At 42.7% G+C, this 15875-nt stretch overlaps 1 protein-coding gene across 3 annotated transcripts in view; it reads left to right on the top strand.

Annotated features, from left to right (window-relative positions):
* The window catches only part of FAM168A (family with sequence similarity 168 member A), a 200365-nt gene that overhangs the window by 142922 nt on the left and 41568 nt on the right, over window positions 1-15875 (top strand). For all 3 annotated transcript variants that reach the window (XM_030836143.2, XM_060303670.1, XM_030836141.2), the window contains exon 2: window positions 7455-7542. In XM_030836143.2, coding sequence (XP_030692003.1) covers window positions 7473-7542 — 70 coding nt within the window. In that variant the 5' untranslated portion in view covers window positions 7455-7472. The remainder of the gene's footprint in view (window positions 1-7454; window positions 7543-15875) is intronic.

Here is a 15875-nt window from a genome sequence, read left to right as displayed (position 1 = left end):
TTTTATTGGTATAGAGTTGCTTGTAGTAATCTCTCATGATCTTTTGTATTTCTGCAGTGTCAGTTGTTACTTCCCCTTTTTCATTTCTAATTCTATTGATTTGAGTCTTCTCCCTTTTTTTCTTGATGAGTCTGGCTAATGGTTTATCTATTTTGTTTATCTTCTCAAAGAACCAGCTTTTAGTTTTATTGATCTTTGCTATTGTTTCCTTCATTTCTTTTTCATTTATTTCTGATCTGATTTTTATGATTTTTTTCCTTCTGCTGACTTCGGGGTTTTTTTGTTCTTCATTCTCTAATTGATTTAGGTGCAAGGTTAGGTTGTTTATTCGAGATGTTTCCTGTTACTTAAGGTGGGCTTGTATTGCTATAAACTTCCCTCTTAGAACTGCTTTTGCTGCATCCCATAGGTTTTGGGTTGTCGTGTCTCCATGGTCATTTGTTTCTAGGTATTTATTGATTTCCTCTTTGATTTCTTCAGTGATCACTTCGTTATTAAGTAGTGTATTGTTTAGCCTCCATGTGTTTGTATTTTTTACACATCTTTTCCCTTAATTGATATCTAGTCTCATAGCGTTGTGGTCGGAAAAGATAGTTGATACAATTTCAATTTTCTTAAATTTACCAACGCTTGATTTGTGACCCAAGATATGATTTATCCTGGAGAATGTTCCATGAGCAGTTGAGAAAAATGTGTATTCTGTTGTTTTTGGATGGAGTGTCCTATAAATATCAATTAAGTCCATCTTGTTTAATGTATCATTTAAAGCTTGTGTTTCCTTATTTATTTTCATTTTGGATGATCTGTCCATTGGTGAAAGTGGCGTGTTAAAGTCCCCTACTATGAATGTGTTACGGTCAGTTCCCCTTTTATGGCTGTTAGTATTTGCCTTATGTATTGAGGTGCTCCTATGTTGGGTGCATAAATATTTACAATTGTTATATCTTCTTCTTGGATCGATCCCTTGATCATTATGTAGTGTCCTTCTTTGTCTCTTGTAATAGTCTTTATTTTAAAGTCTATTTTGTCTTATATGAGAATTGCTACTCCAGCTTTCTCTTGGTTTCCATTTGCATGGAATATCTTTTTCCATCCCCTTACTTTCAGTCTGTATGTGTCTCTAGGTCTGAAGTGGGTCTCTTGCAGAGAGCATATATATGGGTCTTGTTTTTGTATCCATTCAGCCAATCTGTGTCTTTTGGTGGGAGCATTTAGTCCATTTACATTTAAGGTAATTATCGATATGTATGTTCCTATTCCCATTTTCTAAATTGTTTTGGGTTTGTTATTGTAGGTCTTTTCCTTCTCTCGTGTTTCTTGCCTAGAGAAGTTCCTTTAGCAGTTGTTGTAAAGCTGATTTGGTGGTGCTGAACTCTCTCAGCTTTTGCTTGTCTGTAAAGGTTTTAATTTCTCCATCAAATCTGAATGAGATCCTTGCTGGGTAGAGTAATCTTGGTTGCACGTTTTTCTCCTTCATCACTTTAAATATGTCCTGCCAGTCCCTTCTGGCTTGCAGAGTTTCTGCTGAAAGATCAGCTGTTAACCTTATGGGGATTCCCTTGTGTGTTATTTGTTGTTTTTCCCTTTCTGCTTTTAATATGTTTTCCTTGTATTTAATTTTTGACAGTTTGATTAATATGTGTCTTGGCGTATTTCTCCTTGGATTTATCCTGTATGGGACTCTCTGTGCTTCCTGGACTTAACTATTTCCTTTCCCATATTAGGGAAGTTTTCAACTATAATCTCTTCAAATATTTTCTCAGTCCCTTTCTTTTTCTTCTCCTTCTTCTGGAACCCCTATTATTTGAATGTTGGTGCATTTAATGTTGTCCCAGAGGTCTCTGAGACTGTCCTCAGTTCTTTTCATTCTTTTTTCTTTATTCTGCTTTCCAGTAGTTATTTCTACTATTTTATCTTCCAGGTCACTTATCCGTTCTTCTGCCTCAGTTATTCTGCTATTGATCCCATCTAGAGTATTGTTCATTTCATTTATTGTGTTGTTCATCGTTGTTTGTTTCATCTTTAGTTCTTCTAGGTCCTTGTTTAATGTTTCTTGCATTTTGTCTATTCTATTTCCAAGATTTTGGATCATCTTTACTATCATTATTCTGAATTCTTTTTCAGGTAGACTGCCTATTTCCTCTTCATTTGTTAGGTCTGGTGGGTTTTTACCTTGCTCCTTCATCTGTGTGTTTTCCTGTCTTCCCATTTTGCTTATCTTATTGTGTTTGGGGTCTCCTTTTTGCAGGCTACAGGTTCGCAGTTCCCGTTGTTTTTGGTGTCTGTCCCCAGTGGTTAACGTTTGTTTAGTGGGTTGTGTAGGCTTCCTGGTGGAGGGGACTAGTGCCTGTGTTCTGGTGGATGAGGCTGGATCTTGTCTTTCTGGTGGGTAGGTCCACGTCTGGTGGTGTGTTTTGGGGTGTCTGTGGACTTGTTATGATTTTAGGCAGCCTCTCTGCTAATGGGTGGGGGGTTGTGGTCCTGTTTTGCTAGTTGTTTGGCATAGGGTGTCCAGCACTGTAGCTTGCTGGTCGTTGAATGAAGCTGGGTGCTGGTGTTGAGATGGAGATCTCTGGGAGATTTTCGCCGTTTGATATTATGTGGAGCTAGGAGGTCTCTTGTTGACCAGTGTCCTGAAGTTGGCTTTCCCACCTCAGAGGCATAGCACTGACTCCTGGCTGCAGCACCAAGAGCCTTTCATCCACACAGCTCAGAAAAAAAGAGAGAAAAAGTAGAGAGAAAGAATTAGTAGAAGTAGGAAGAAAGGAAGGAAGGAAGAAGAAAAGAAGGAAAGAAGGAGAGAAAGAAAAGGAAGAAAGGAAGTAAGGAAGAAGAAAAGAAGGAAAGAAGGAAAGAAAGAAAAGAAAGAAAGGAAAGAAAGAAAAGAAAGAAAGGAGGGAGGGAGGGACGGTGGGAGGAAGGAAGGAAGGAGGGAAGGAAGGAAAAAAAGAAAGAAAGAAGATAAAGTAAAATAAAATAAAATATAATAAAGTTATTAAATTAAAAAATAATTATTAAGAAAAAAATAATGGACGGATAGAACCTTAGGACAAATGGTGGAAGCAAAGCTATACAGACAAAATCTCATACAGAAGCATACACATACACACTCACAAAAAGAGGAGAAGGGGAAAAAATCATAAATCTTGCTCTCAAAGTCCACCTCCTCAATTTGGAATGATTTGTTGTCTAAGAGGAGGGAGGGAGGAAGGAAGGAAGGAAGGAAGGAAGGAAGGAAGGAAGGAAGGAAGATAAAGTAAAATAAAATAGTTATTAAAATAAAAAATAATTAAGAAAAAAAATTAAAAAAGAACAAAAAAAACCACCGGACAGATAGAACCCTAGGACAAATGGTGGAAGCAAAGCTATACAGACAAAATCTCACATAGAAGCATACACATACACACTCACAAAAAGAGGAAAAGGGGAAAAAAATCATAAATCTTGCTCTCAAGTCCACCTCCTCAATTTGGGATGATTCGTTGTCTATTCATGTATTCCACAGATTCAGGGTACATCAAGTTGATTGTGGAGCTTTAATCCGCTTCTTCTGAGGCTGCTGGGAGAGATTTCCCTTTCTCTTCTTTGTTCTCACAGCTCCCAGGGGCTCAGCTTTGGATTTGGCCCCGCCTCTGCGTGTAGGTCGCCGGAGGGCGTCTGTTTTTCGCTCAGACAGGACGGGGTTAAAGGAGCCGCTGATTTGGGGGCTCTGGCTCACTCAGGCTGGGGGGAGGGAGGGGCACAGAGTGCCGGACGAGCCTGCGGCGGCAGAGGCCAGCATAACGTTGCACCAGGGTGAGGCGCGCCGTACGTTCTCCCGGGGAAGTTGTCCCTGGATCCCGGGAGCCTGGCAGTGGCGGGCTGCACAGGCTCCCCGGAAGGGCGGTGTGGAGAGTGACCTGTGCTCGCACACAGTCTTCTTGGTGGCGGCAGCAGCAGCCTTAGCGTCTCATGCCCGTCTGTGGGGTCCGCGCTTTTACCTGCGGCTCGCGCCCGTCTCAGGAGCTCCTTTAAGCAGTGCTCTTAATCCCCTCTCCTCACGCACCAGGAAACAAAGAGGGAAGAAAAAGTCTCTTGCCTCTTCGGCAGCTCCAGACTTTTCCCCGGACTCCCTCCCGGCTAGCCGTGGCGCATTAGCCCCCTGCAGGGTGTGTTCACGCCGCCAACCCCAGTCTTCTCCCTGCTCCAACCGAAGCCCGAGCCTCAGCTCGCAGTCCCGCCCGCCCCAGCCAGTGAGCAGACAAGCCTCTCGGGCTGGTGAGTGCCGGTCGGCACCGATTCTCTGTGTGGGAATCTCTCCGCTTTTCCCTCCGCACCCCTGTTGCTGCGCTCTCCTCCGCAGCTCCGAAGCTCCCCCCCTCCGCCACCCCCGGTCTCCGCCCGCGAAGGGGCTTCCTAGTGTGTGGATACCTTTCCTCCTTCACGGCTCCCTCCCACTGGTGCAGGTCCCGTCCCTATTCTTTTGTCTCTGTTTTTTCTTTTCTTCTTTTGCCCTACCCAGGTACGTGGGGAGTTTCTTGCCTTTTGGGAGGTCTGAGGTCTTCTGCCAGTGTTCAGTAGGTGTTCTGTAGGAGTTGTGCCACGTGTAGATGTATTTCTGGTGTATCTGTGGGGAGGAAGGTGATCTCCGCGTCTTACTCTTTCGCCTTATTCCGCTCGTCCCGTCCGCACCGTGCAGTCCACGTCGCATTGGCAACGTCAGCCGGCTGCTCCGTCTAAACCCCGTCTGGCTTCCCCGAGGCCTTGGTGGAAGGTGTGATGACCCCAGCAGGTCTATCCTAGGCCAAGAGGTGGAGGCGGCCTTCCCCTCACCCCGCCGCTCTCTGCTGGGCTCCGCAGAGCCGCGTGTACCTGGGGCAGCACGCCCTCCCCCGTGGTCGCCAGTTTTTAGTTTTGATGAATCCATTTAATCTATTTTTTTCCTTTCGTTGTTTGTGCTATTGGTATCATAATTACCATTGCCAAATCCGAGGTCACAAAGGTTTAGGCTATCTTTTCTTCTTTCTTCTAAGAGTTTTATGTTTTTAGCTCTCTCATTTAGGTCTTTGATCCATTTGGGGTGCTAATCTTGACCTTGTCCCTTACTTTGTGACCTCAGACTGTTCATTTGCCTTTTTTAAGCCTCACTTTTTTCATCTGTTAAAATAAAAGTCGATATGTGAGTGCACAAAACAGCAACAGAAAACAGATCAGTGGTTGCCACAGCTGGGAGTTGTGAGCAGGGTATTGACCACAAAGATGAGAGAACTTTTGGGGGTGATGAAAATACTTTGTATCTTAATTGTGGTGATGTTTGTACAACTATATACATTTTTCAGGGCTCATAGAACTGTATACCTAAAAGGAGTAAATTTTACTGTATGTATATTATACTTCAGTAAACCTAGCTTTAAAAAAAAAAACACAAAAGCCTTACGACAACTCTACAAAGTATGTGTTATTCTTTTCCATTTTGAGGCTAGAGGAAACTGATACTTAGGAAAGTTAGTGGACTTGCCTATGGTCCCACATTTTGTATGTGGCAGTTCTAGGATTTTAACCTAAATCTGCCTGATTGTAGAGCTTGTGATCTTCCTACTCATTTTTAGCCTGTCCCTGACAGTGTGTGGATTCTATTGTAAAAGGCTAACCTTGTGAAAGCCAGGAACCCTGTCTGCCTGTGAGCCACTCACCAGAAGTAGCTGTCTTATTCCAAATTCTGAACCCCTGGCAGATCTCATTTCTGCCAGTCATTAATTGAGATTGGAATCCATGCTGTTGTGGAGTGCTACTCAGACATGGTCTCCTGAGACTGTGGCCCTCATTTTGGAGCAGCAGGAGATCAGTTTCAAAACTGATGAGTTTCTTTGGTTATGAAAAGCAATTTCTAACTTTGTCCAATCAGCAGCACAGAGTACCTTCTCCGTAGGAGAGTGCTCAGATGTTTACAGGGCCCGTTGTGCTGCTTAGCACAGTCTTCCTTACTCTGCTTATTTAGCAGGGAACCGGTCGGGTGGAAGAGAGATCCAAGGCAATCACCGTCATCATTTACATCTGCATGCCACTTTATAGTTTGCAGTGTATTTTAACATCTGTGAACTCTCTTAATTTTCTTAGCACCTTGCCAGGAGAGTGCTTATATTTAGAGAGAGTGTATTCTTGGATAACTCTGGCTGTGTGTCTTTTCCTTAAATTGTGCTGGAATGTGTATATCTCCTGTAACTTTTATCCTGGAATTGTTCTAGTTTCAGTTTGTCAACTGGTGGTAGTTTAATCTAGCCTCTTGCCCTGGGGTGATTTGGCAGCACTGCGCATTGGGTACATTTCAAGTTCTATCCTCTGAATTTGACCAACATCATTTCCTTTTTTGCCTGTTTGCCCCACCTTCGTCTCTTTCGGAACCCATCTTTCCTCCACCTCTCATTCCAGAACCCTGGACAGAGTAATTAATCTCAGAGCAATCGTCATCAAGCCAGCTGTTGACTTTAACAGCCTGTCTTCAATGTTTGACTTGTTTCCTATCCTGAGGTGCTATGGGAGAAGTTAATGACCTAAAAAATTGCCCATCTATCATGTGAGCCTAGTTAGGAGGGAATTGTTTGATTTTTTATGACGTGTAAATAATATGTTTGGAGACATTTTCAAACATGTGTTGGCCTGTGTGTCAGAGCTGGTTCCCTAAACAAGGTGGGACAAATTGGCTGGGTAATAGAGCTTAATGACAGATTTTCCATTAATCAGAATGGAGAACGTGCTTTATTAAGATAATTAACAGATCACTTGTGCAGGTGATACTTATTGCACAGAAATGTCCAAGTTTCTTTCCCTTGAATAAGCTTTGAAAGAGATCTTGGCTATGTTTCCTTGTTTGCATTAAAATGATCAATGGCAGTAAATTCCCGTTTTCTTCCCAAACTGCTAGTAACTAGTATCCTGTCCTCTGTAAGTGCAAAAGGTGGGTGACACACTTGCTGCTCTTCCAGCAGTCTGTGTGTTTATCACCAGGTACTCGGGCTCCCCTGGTGAGGAGTAGAATTGCATCCTTTCCCAGCTCCTAGACTAGCATCCTTAGAATTAGAAAGGGCCTCAGAGAGCCTAAAGTAATTGATTTTACATCAGGACACTGAAGCCCAGAGAGGGGATGGGACTTGGCCAATGCCACACAGTACACTCATGGTAGAGGCATCTGTGGGATAGTGGGACTAGTACTGAACTGAGAATCAAAAGGCCGGGGTTGACATTAGGCAAATTGTGTCACCTCTCTGCCTCTCAGTATCTTCATGTGTACAATGGGAAAAGTGTCTAGCATAGGGCCAAATACAAACAAATGGCTTTTTTGTAGTCCTCTTTCTACTGTACCGTGTTGCTTCTCTATGAGTGTAACCTGAAGATTATAGATGAGAAGTTGATGTCAGGGAGAATGAGCAATCGTTAATCAATGCTGTTTTTTTGTTTGTTTGTTTGTGTCTCCGTAGGATTCTCAGTTGTCCACAATGAACCCTGTTTATAGCCCCGTGCAGCCTGGGGCTCCTTATGGCAACCCTAAGAACATGGCCTACACAGGTGAGTGGTGTGGGAATGGCTCTCATTTTGAGAAGTGGTGGTTAAGGATGTTATCTCATAACATTTTGAATGACTTTTGGTATACTGTGCCTCCAAAAGCCCTAGTAAAGCTTGGGAACTTGTAGAAGGGAGACATGTCTGGGGTCTAGTGCAGATGGAAATGACATTCTTAAGACCATGTCTATTGAATTGCCAACTAGGAGAAAGGAAGGGAGGTAACATTTATTTATTACTGAGTACCTACCATGGGCCTAGCCCTGCGCTGGGCACTTCTGCATATCATGTTTAACTTTAATCTTAGAAGTAGTTGTACAGGGTGTGGTTTATTATCACCATTGCACAGATGAGAAACTACAGTTTCAGTAAGAGGCCACAAACAAAAATAGATATTTGAACCCAGGTCTGCTGATTCTGAAGGCTGATCTTTTTCCTGACTGCATACCATGCTGTTTCCTACTGCACTGCCTTTGTGTATGTTGTCCCTCTGTCTAGAATGCCATTGTCCCCTGACAACTTCACCTTATCCTTTAAGATCTCGGCTCTGAGCTCAGACAGCACTTTTCCAAGGAGAATTCTCTCCCTTACTTGGCCTTGGGCAAGCTTTTTTTTTTTAAATTAATTAATTTATTTATTGATTTTGGGCTGCGTTGGGTCTTTGTTGCTGCGTGTGGGCTTTCTCTAGGTGCGGTGAGCGGGGGCTACTCTTTGTTGCGGTGTGCAGGCTTCTTATTCGGTGGCTTTCTCTTGTTGCGGAGCACAGGCTCTAGGCACGCGGGCTTCACTAGTTGTGGCTTGCGGGCTCTAGAGCACAGGCTCAGTAGTTGTGGCACACGGACTTAGTTGCTATGGGGCATGTGGGATCTTCCCGGACCAGGGCTCAATCCTGTGTCACCTGCATTGACAGGCGGATTCTTAAAGCTCTTTCAGATAATAGCTAGATGACTTTGGACAAGTTGCTTAGCCTCCCTGAATTTAAATTTATTTTATAAATTGAGATCATATTATCTATTTCACAGGATAGTTATGAGAATTAAATGAGATAATTAGTACTCCATAGGGAGAGAGGGAAGATTGTCTTTGTTTCTACTAATCAGTGAAGATCAGTATCAGCCTGGAACTATGGGGTTTTTTGGCTGAGTTGGGTCTTCGTTTCTACGCTCAGGCTTTCTCTAGTTGCGGCGAGCAGGAACTACTCTTCGTTGTGGTGCATGGGCTTCTCATTGCGGTGGCTTCTCTTCTTGTGGAGCATGGGCTCTAGGTGCGCGGCTTTCAGTAGTTGCAGCATGTGGGCTCAGTAGTGGTGGCTCGCGGGCTTAGTTGCTCTGCTGCATGTGGGATCTTCCCAGACCAGGGATCAAACCTGCGTCCCCTGCATTGGCAGGCGCATTTTTAACCACTGTGCCACCAGGAAAGTCCCTGGAACTATGTTTTCAGTTAATTTTTCTGCTGGGATTCTAAGACTACACAGATAGTATAAACTCCACATAAGTAGAATACATTCAAACTTCACACAGGCCAAGGTTTCAAATTCTTCAGGAAACTTTCTTTTTTACCCTTAGCTTCCTGTTGTCTCTGAACTTTTCAGACAAATTTTTTTTCTTTTAAACTGACTTATGACTTCTCTAAATTCTCAGCTTTATGCAGGGGAATTTGAGTTCCAGCTCTTGGCTTCTCCAAGGCCCAGAGGCTCATCTCCCATCCCCTCCATAGCTATGAAAAGCAAGCCCTTTGATTGCCCAGACTGAAAAACCTTCCCAGAGCATCCCAATATCAGTTCACTGTGAGAGTTCCTGATTTTTCATTTCATTTTTTGACCCTGGAGATTTTTTTCTTTCCTAAAATCTCAAGTCTGCCTGTGTTTGTTATATAACATAAACTGTTTGTTATACTTTTTATCCAGCTTTTCTAAGTGTTACGGAGTAGGCAGATTTTCAGGTTATCTTTTCCTCCACATTGCAAGAAATAAAGATCCAAGTGAGATAATCTGTAAGCAAATGCCAAATACAATGCTTTAGAGTAAACATTTGTTATTATTGTTAGTAACAATAATGGTTATGTTAAAGAGTGTTAATTACCATTTGGCAAGCACATACTAGGTACTTTATATATATTAATTATAATCTTATTAATCATAAACCCCATAGTACTCTTCTTTTAGCTAAGTAACTGGTAGTTTAATTCAGGTTGTATTACTTGGCCAGTATATGTAGCTTCTGAAGGAGGAGGAGAGATTTGAACTCGGATCTTTATGATATCAAAGTGATATGCTTTCTGTTATAGCAAGCTGATTTGTCTTAAAATATGTGCTTCTTTCACTGCTTCCGGTGATAAGCTAGGGGAGAGGGTTTTCTTTTCAGTTTCTAGGACTAGGGAGCCTCACCTTTGAGGAGCTAGGAGCCTGCTCCTGGCCAGCAATTTGGGGTAGACTGGGAAGGGGGCAGTAGAAGTGGAGGGTCAAGTCCATTGTGCTGTCATCTGCTTCAGGGGTAATGGGGTGGTGGACACAGGGAATAGAGAAGTTGGGAAAATTCCTGATTTTAAATTCTCTCTGAAATGTAAGAGGGAAATAAAATACAGCTTTGCAGTTATAATTCTGACACTAATTCCAATGTGCGGGTTCTTTCCGCACACGAAGCTGTTCTCTGACACCAGCTGGGTGTCCTACAGTTCAACTCAATTCTGACACTGTCTACCTGGAGATAACGTCATTTCAGAGGTTGAGAGCTCAGCCCCGCAAAACTGTCCTCATTTCGGATGCCAATCACAAGTCCAGGTTGTGACCTGTGCTTCTGACTGATTGGCTATAAATCAGAGGTTCCCATAACCCCCCTCCTTGGGTTTAATTAATTTGCCAGAGCAGCTCATAGAACTTAGGAAACCAGTTTACTCACTAGATTATTGGTTTATTATAAAAGGATGTAGCTCAAGAACAGGCAGATGGAAGAGATGCATAGGGCAATGTATGCAGAAAGGAATGGGGATCCTCTAGAGCAGGGGTCTCCAACCCCCGGGCCATGGACAACTACAGGTCCAGGCCTGTTAGGAACCGGGCCTCACAGCAGGAGGTGAGTTGCAGGCCAGCGAGCAAAAGCTTCGTCTGTCACTCCCCATAGCTCGCATTACCGCCTGAACCATCCCCCACATTGCTCTCATTACCGCCTGAACACCCCACCCCACCGTCCGTGGAAAAATTGTCTTCCATGAAACTTGTCCCTCATGCTGAAAAGGTTGGGGACCGCTGCTCTAGAGGGTGCCAGCACTCTCCCAGCACCTCCACATGTTCACCAACCTAGAAGCTCTCGTCCTTTTTGGTTTTTATGTTGGCTTCAGTACATAGGTATGATTGGCCATTGCTGATTGATTCAACTTTAGCCCCTCTCCTCTCCCCAGAGGTCAAGAGGAGGGGTGGGACTGAAAGTTTCAAATCTTCAATAACATGCTTGGTCTCCTTGGCAACTAGCCCCCATCCTTAGGTGCTTTCCAAAAGTTACCTTATTAACATAAACTCGGGTGTGGTTGAAAGGGGTTTGTCATGAATATCAAGACACCCTTTGGGAATTCCCTGGCAGTCTAGTGGTTAGGACTCTGCACTTCCAATGCAGGGGCAGGGGTTTGATCCCTGGTCAGGCCATAGGATCCTGCATACCATGCAGCGTGGACAAAACAACAACAACAACAAAAAGACATCCTATTGCTCTTACCACTTAGGAAATTTCAAGGGTTTTTAGGACCCCTGTGCCAGGAACAGAGATGAAGACCAAATATATACTTATTATGTCACAATATCACAGCAATACAATGTATTCCAGTGAACAGTTGTCTTCTAGCCAATTGACAGCATTCTCTCTCTCTCCTTTTAAAAGCTCTTTTACTGAGCACTTATTGTGTGCCAAAAATTGAGCTCAGTGTTTTACAGACTATTTATTATTTATTTATTTATTTATTTTTTGTGGTATGCGGGCCTCTCACTGCTGTGGCCTCTCCCATTGCGGAGCACAGGCTCCGGACGCTCAGGCTCAGCGGCCATGGCTCATGGGCCTAGCTGCTCCGCGGCATGTGGGATCTTCCCGGACTGGGGCACAAACCCTTGTCCCCTGCATCGGCAGGCAGACTCTCAACCACTGCGCCACCAGGGAAGCCCCAGACTATTTATTTTTATACTTGCAGTAATCCTATGAAGTGGTTATAACTAGCTCCTTGAACACCTTGGAAAAGTGAGTTTAGAGAATATAATCTGTTCATATACTTTCAAATAACTGAATGTGTAGATAGAGTTGTAGAATGAATGTTTATGTCCCCCCAGATTCATATGTTGAAGCTCTAACCCGCAATGTCATAGTATTTGGAGATGGGGCCTTTGGGAGATAATTAGGTTTAGATGAGGTCATGAGGGTGGGGCCTTCATAGTGGGATTAGTATGCTTATAAGAAGAGGAGGAGACACCAAGTTTTCTCTCTGCCGTGGGAGGACACAGCAAGAAGGCTGCCATCAGCAAACCAGGAAGAGAGAGCCCTCACTATAACTCAACCAGGCTGGCACCCTGATCACATACTTCCAGCCTCCAGAATTGTGAGAAAGAAATTTCTGTTGTTTAAGCCACCCAGTCTATGGTATTTTGTTGTGGCAGCTCCAGCTGACAATAAAGATAGTACAGTGAACACTTGAATATGCTTCACATAGATTCACCATGACAATGGGCTTTTTACAGACTGGACATTTCTTTTTCTGAAAGACCTCAGAAATGTTTCTCTGCTAGAAGTTTGAAATGAAGTCAAGACCAAAACATTCTCTATTTTTCTTGTCTTTCTTTTTCTCTTCTTTTCTTAAAATATTCTAATAGTGAGAGTGTCCAAGGATCACCAGAGGTCTGGTATATGTGCTGAAGAGAGGACAGGTTTTGGAACCTATCAGATCTGGAGTAGAATCTAGGCTCTGCCACTAATTAGCTGCGTGAGCTTGAGTGAGTTATTTAACCTTTCTGAATCTCAGTTTCCTCAACTGTGAAATGGGATAATGATCTATACAGATGGTTGGTTCATGGGTCCATGTTTATAAAGCCTCTGGCACCAGACTTATAGTTGACACTCAGTTAATGGTTATCACAATGCACAGCAATGAGTATACCTCTGTAGGGGAAAGAATATGGGATATGGAGTTAGTGACCTAGATTATAGACCTGATTCTGCCACTTAAAAACTATGTGACATCAGATAAATTATTAAACTTTCTGGGCCTCAGTGTATCCTTTGCAAAAAGAAAAAGGACTAGGAATGCCTTCTTTACAAGACAGCTGAGAGTAATAAATGTAACAGGGCCAACCATTGACTTGTGAAATTTCAAAAACCCAATTAGAAAAGAATTCTGAAATGTGAGAACAGATGGACTCCCTTATACTAACCCATCATTTTATAGGTGAGAAGATAGAGGAGTGTTTGAGGAAAGTGTTGGAGCTAGGTCTTGTACCTAGGTCTTCCCACAAAGTAACAACCAAGGTTTTATCCTTGAAAACCTTGCTTGTCAACATCCTGTCCTGGCCACTTCCCAATCTTCTGCTGGCCCAGACCAGCTCACATGCTCTCCCCACTCCTGTTCTGAACCCTAAATGCATTTCCTAGCTTCAGCATGCAGCAAACATGTTAAATACTTCATATACCTCCCACAAAAGACATGACCTTCAAGGTTGCAAAGCTAGGAAATTGATCTGTTCATATACTTCACTAGCGTTTTTCATCAGTTCGTTTTCCCCTAGAATGCTTTCTTTACTTAAAAAAATAAAGTCAATTTAAGAAGCAGATCTGGGGGCTTCCCTGGTGGCACAGTGGTTAAGAATCCACCTGCCAATGCAGGGGACACAGTTTTCATCCCTGACCCGGGAAGACGCCACGTGCTGTGGAGCAGCTAAGCCCATGCACCACAACTACAGAGCCTGCGAGCCACAACTGCCGAGCCTGCGCACCACAACTACTGAAGCCCATGTGCTCTAGGGCCCACATGCCACAACTACTGAGCCTGTGTGCCGCAACTACTGAAGCCTGTGCACCACAACAAGAGAAGCCACCGCAATGAGAAGCCCACGCACCACAACAAAGAGTAGCCCCCACTTGCCATAACTAGAGAAAGCCCTTGTGCAGCAACGAAGACCCAATGCAGCCAAAAATAAATTTAAATAAAAAAAGTTTAAAAAAAGCAGATTTGTATTTGACACGGCAGTTTATCAGCTAGAGGACCTCAGTAATTAAGCTGACAGCCTGCAAATACAATGAATAATCTGATATACCAGTAAAGTTTAAAAAAAAAAAAAATCTTTCTCTGCAGTGACCCAGGCCCTGTACCTTTCACCCTTCTCTGTTAAGGATCACCTGGTGGAGGTTTTAAGACTAACTGACATTTGTACTTTGTTCTTTGCAAAGAACTTTTGTGGGTTTTTCCCCTATATATTTCTTATAACAAGTCTGGGGAGATAGCCCTTATTTTCCAAATAAAATGACTGGGGATGAGCTTTCCCAAGGTCATGCTACTACTGAGCCCGTGTGCCACAACTGCTGAAGCCCACGTGCCTAGAGCCTGTGCTCCCCAACAAGAGAAGCCACCACAATGAGAAGCCTGCGAACCACAACGAAGAGTAGCCCCCACTCACTGCAACTAGAGAAAGCTCATGCGCAGCAACGAAGACCCAATGCAGCCAAAAAAAAAAAAAAAAAAAAACTACTAAATAGTCAAGTTTTCCCTTTTAAAATAAATAAATAAGTAAATAAATAAATACCTTTATGTTTCTCAGATTACATCTTTCTTCCCCATCCTTCCCACCCTTTATCATTCAGGCCATTCTTACTCTTTCTTGGATTATTTACACTGCCCCCTAACTGGTCTTTCTGACTCCTATCACATACCTTCTCCCCAATGCATTCTTTACAAATCAACTAAAATCATTTTTCTAACTTGAAAATTTGACCACATCACTCAAGTGCTTAAAACCCTTTAATGATTCTTCACTGTCCTTTGGATAAAGTCGAAACTTCTTAGCTTGCAATAGGAGATTTTTATGACCTGACCATTCAGATCTCTCCAGCCCATCTTCTGCTCATCTTGTCTATCTATATTCTCAGTCCAGATGGTGGCTGTCATTATGTTTTAGAGCTATAATTTCATTAGAGGTCATCAAATACAATCTTATTCTCAGATGAAGAATCTGAGGTCTTATAAGTGCCTAAGGAAAGAACTTATTACAGTTCACAGTGAATTCAGTATCTGATTTACTAGTACCCAGCTTGCCCCTGGCATACCATGAATATTGTCTAAATATTTTTTGGGTAAATAGATGGATGGACAAATATCAAAATTGGAAGTAGAAACCAAAACTTTGGCAGCCAATCTAGTTCTCTTTCTACTTACTTTATGCTGCTTCTTTATTTCCAAGAATGAATATGTATATATAAACACCTGGTATGTAGTTAGGCTCTCATTAGGTACTAAAACATTAGTAGCCATTGTTTTATTAGTCATCATTATATCCCCAGAGCCTAGCACAAAGATGGGTACAGAGTAGATTCTCAGTAAATTTCAAAGGGAGAAGTGAAGGAGAAGAGAAAGGAAGGAAGGAAAGGAGAGAGGGAGGGAGGGAGAGAGAAGAGGAGGGGAGGGGACGGGGTCACATCAGAGAATTATGAGATGGGGTTGAGGGAAAGACTCCTTTGATCTGGCTGCCCTTTCTAATGAGTAGCTCTCTGTCATGGCAGGAAGAGTCTGGGACAGGTTGCCAGTGTGGGAGAGATTGTTCTTGCTTTGTAGGTGAATGAACTGAGGCTCAGAGAATTTAATTTGGATGATCTGTTGTGACTGGTCAACCCTTTGGATGGACCAGATGGAACAGGGTGATTTTTCTCCTTATGAGTTATGAAGAGACAGCAGAGATCCTCAGAGAAAACAAAAGGGATCTTCTCCCCTTGCCTACTTGGTTTATAGCAAATTTTCTTTTTTAGAACAATGATAGTTGAAGTCTAACAATTCCTTCGAGCTTCTTAGAAAGGAAGAGGTATCCTCAAACCTCCTACATTACCTATGTAGTCAGCTTTGGACTGGCTTACTTTGGGTCTCAGCTTCTTTGCTAACAAAGCCAGATTTGACTTCTAAAAACAAAATTAACTTTCAGTTATAAGATAAATAAGTACTAGGAATGTAATGTACAACATGATAAATATAATTAACACTGCTGTATTTTATATATGAAATTTACTAAGAGCAAATCCTGCGTCCTCATCACAAATAAAAAATATATTTTTCTATTTAGTTTTATATCTACATGAGATTATGGATGTTCACTAAACTTATCGTGA

This window comes from Globicephala melas, chromosome 8 (genome assembly GCF_963455315.2).
Source record: "Globicephala melas chromosome 8, mGloMel1.2, whole genome shotgun sequence".
Classification (NCBI taxonomy): Eukaryota; Metazoa; Chordata; class Mammalia; order Artiodactyla; family Delphinidae; genus Globicephala; species Globicephala melas.
The sequence above is the reverse complement of the archived record's forward strand: the minus strand, read 5'-3'. Positions and strand labels throughout refer to the sequence as shown.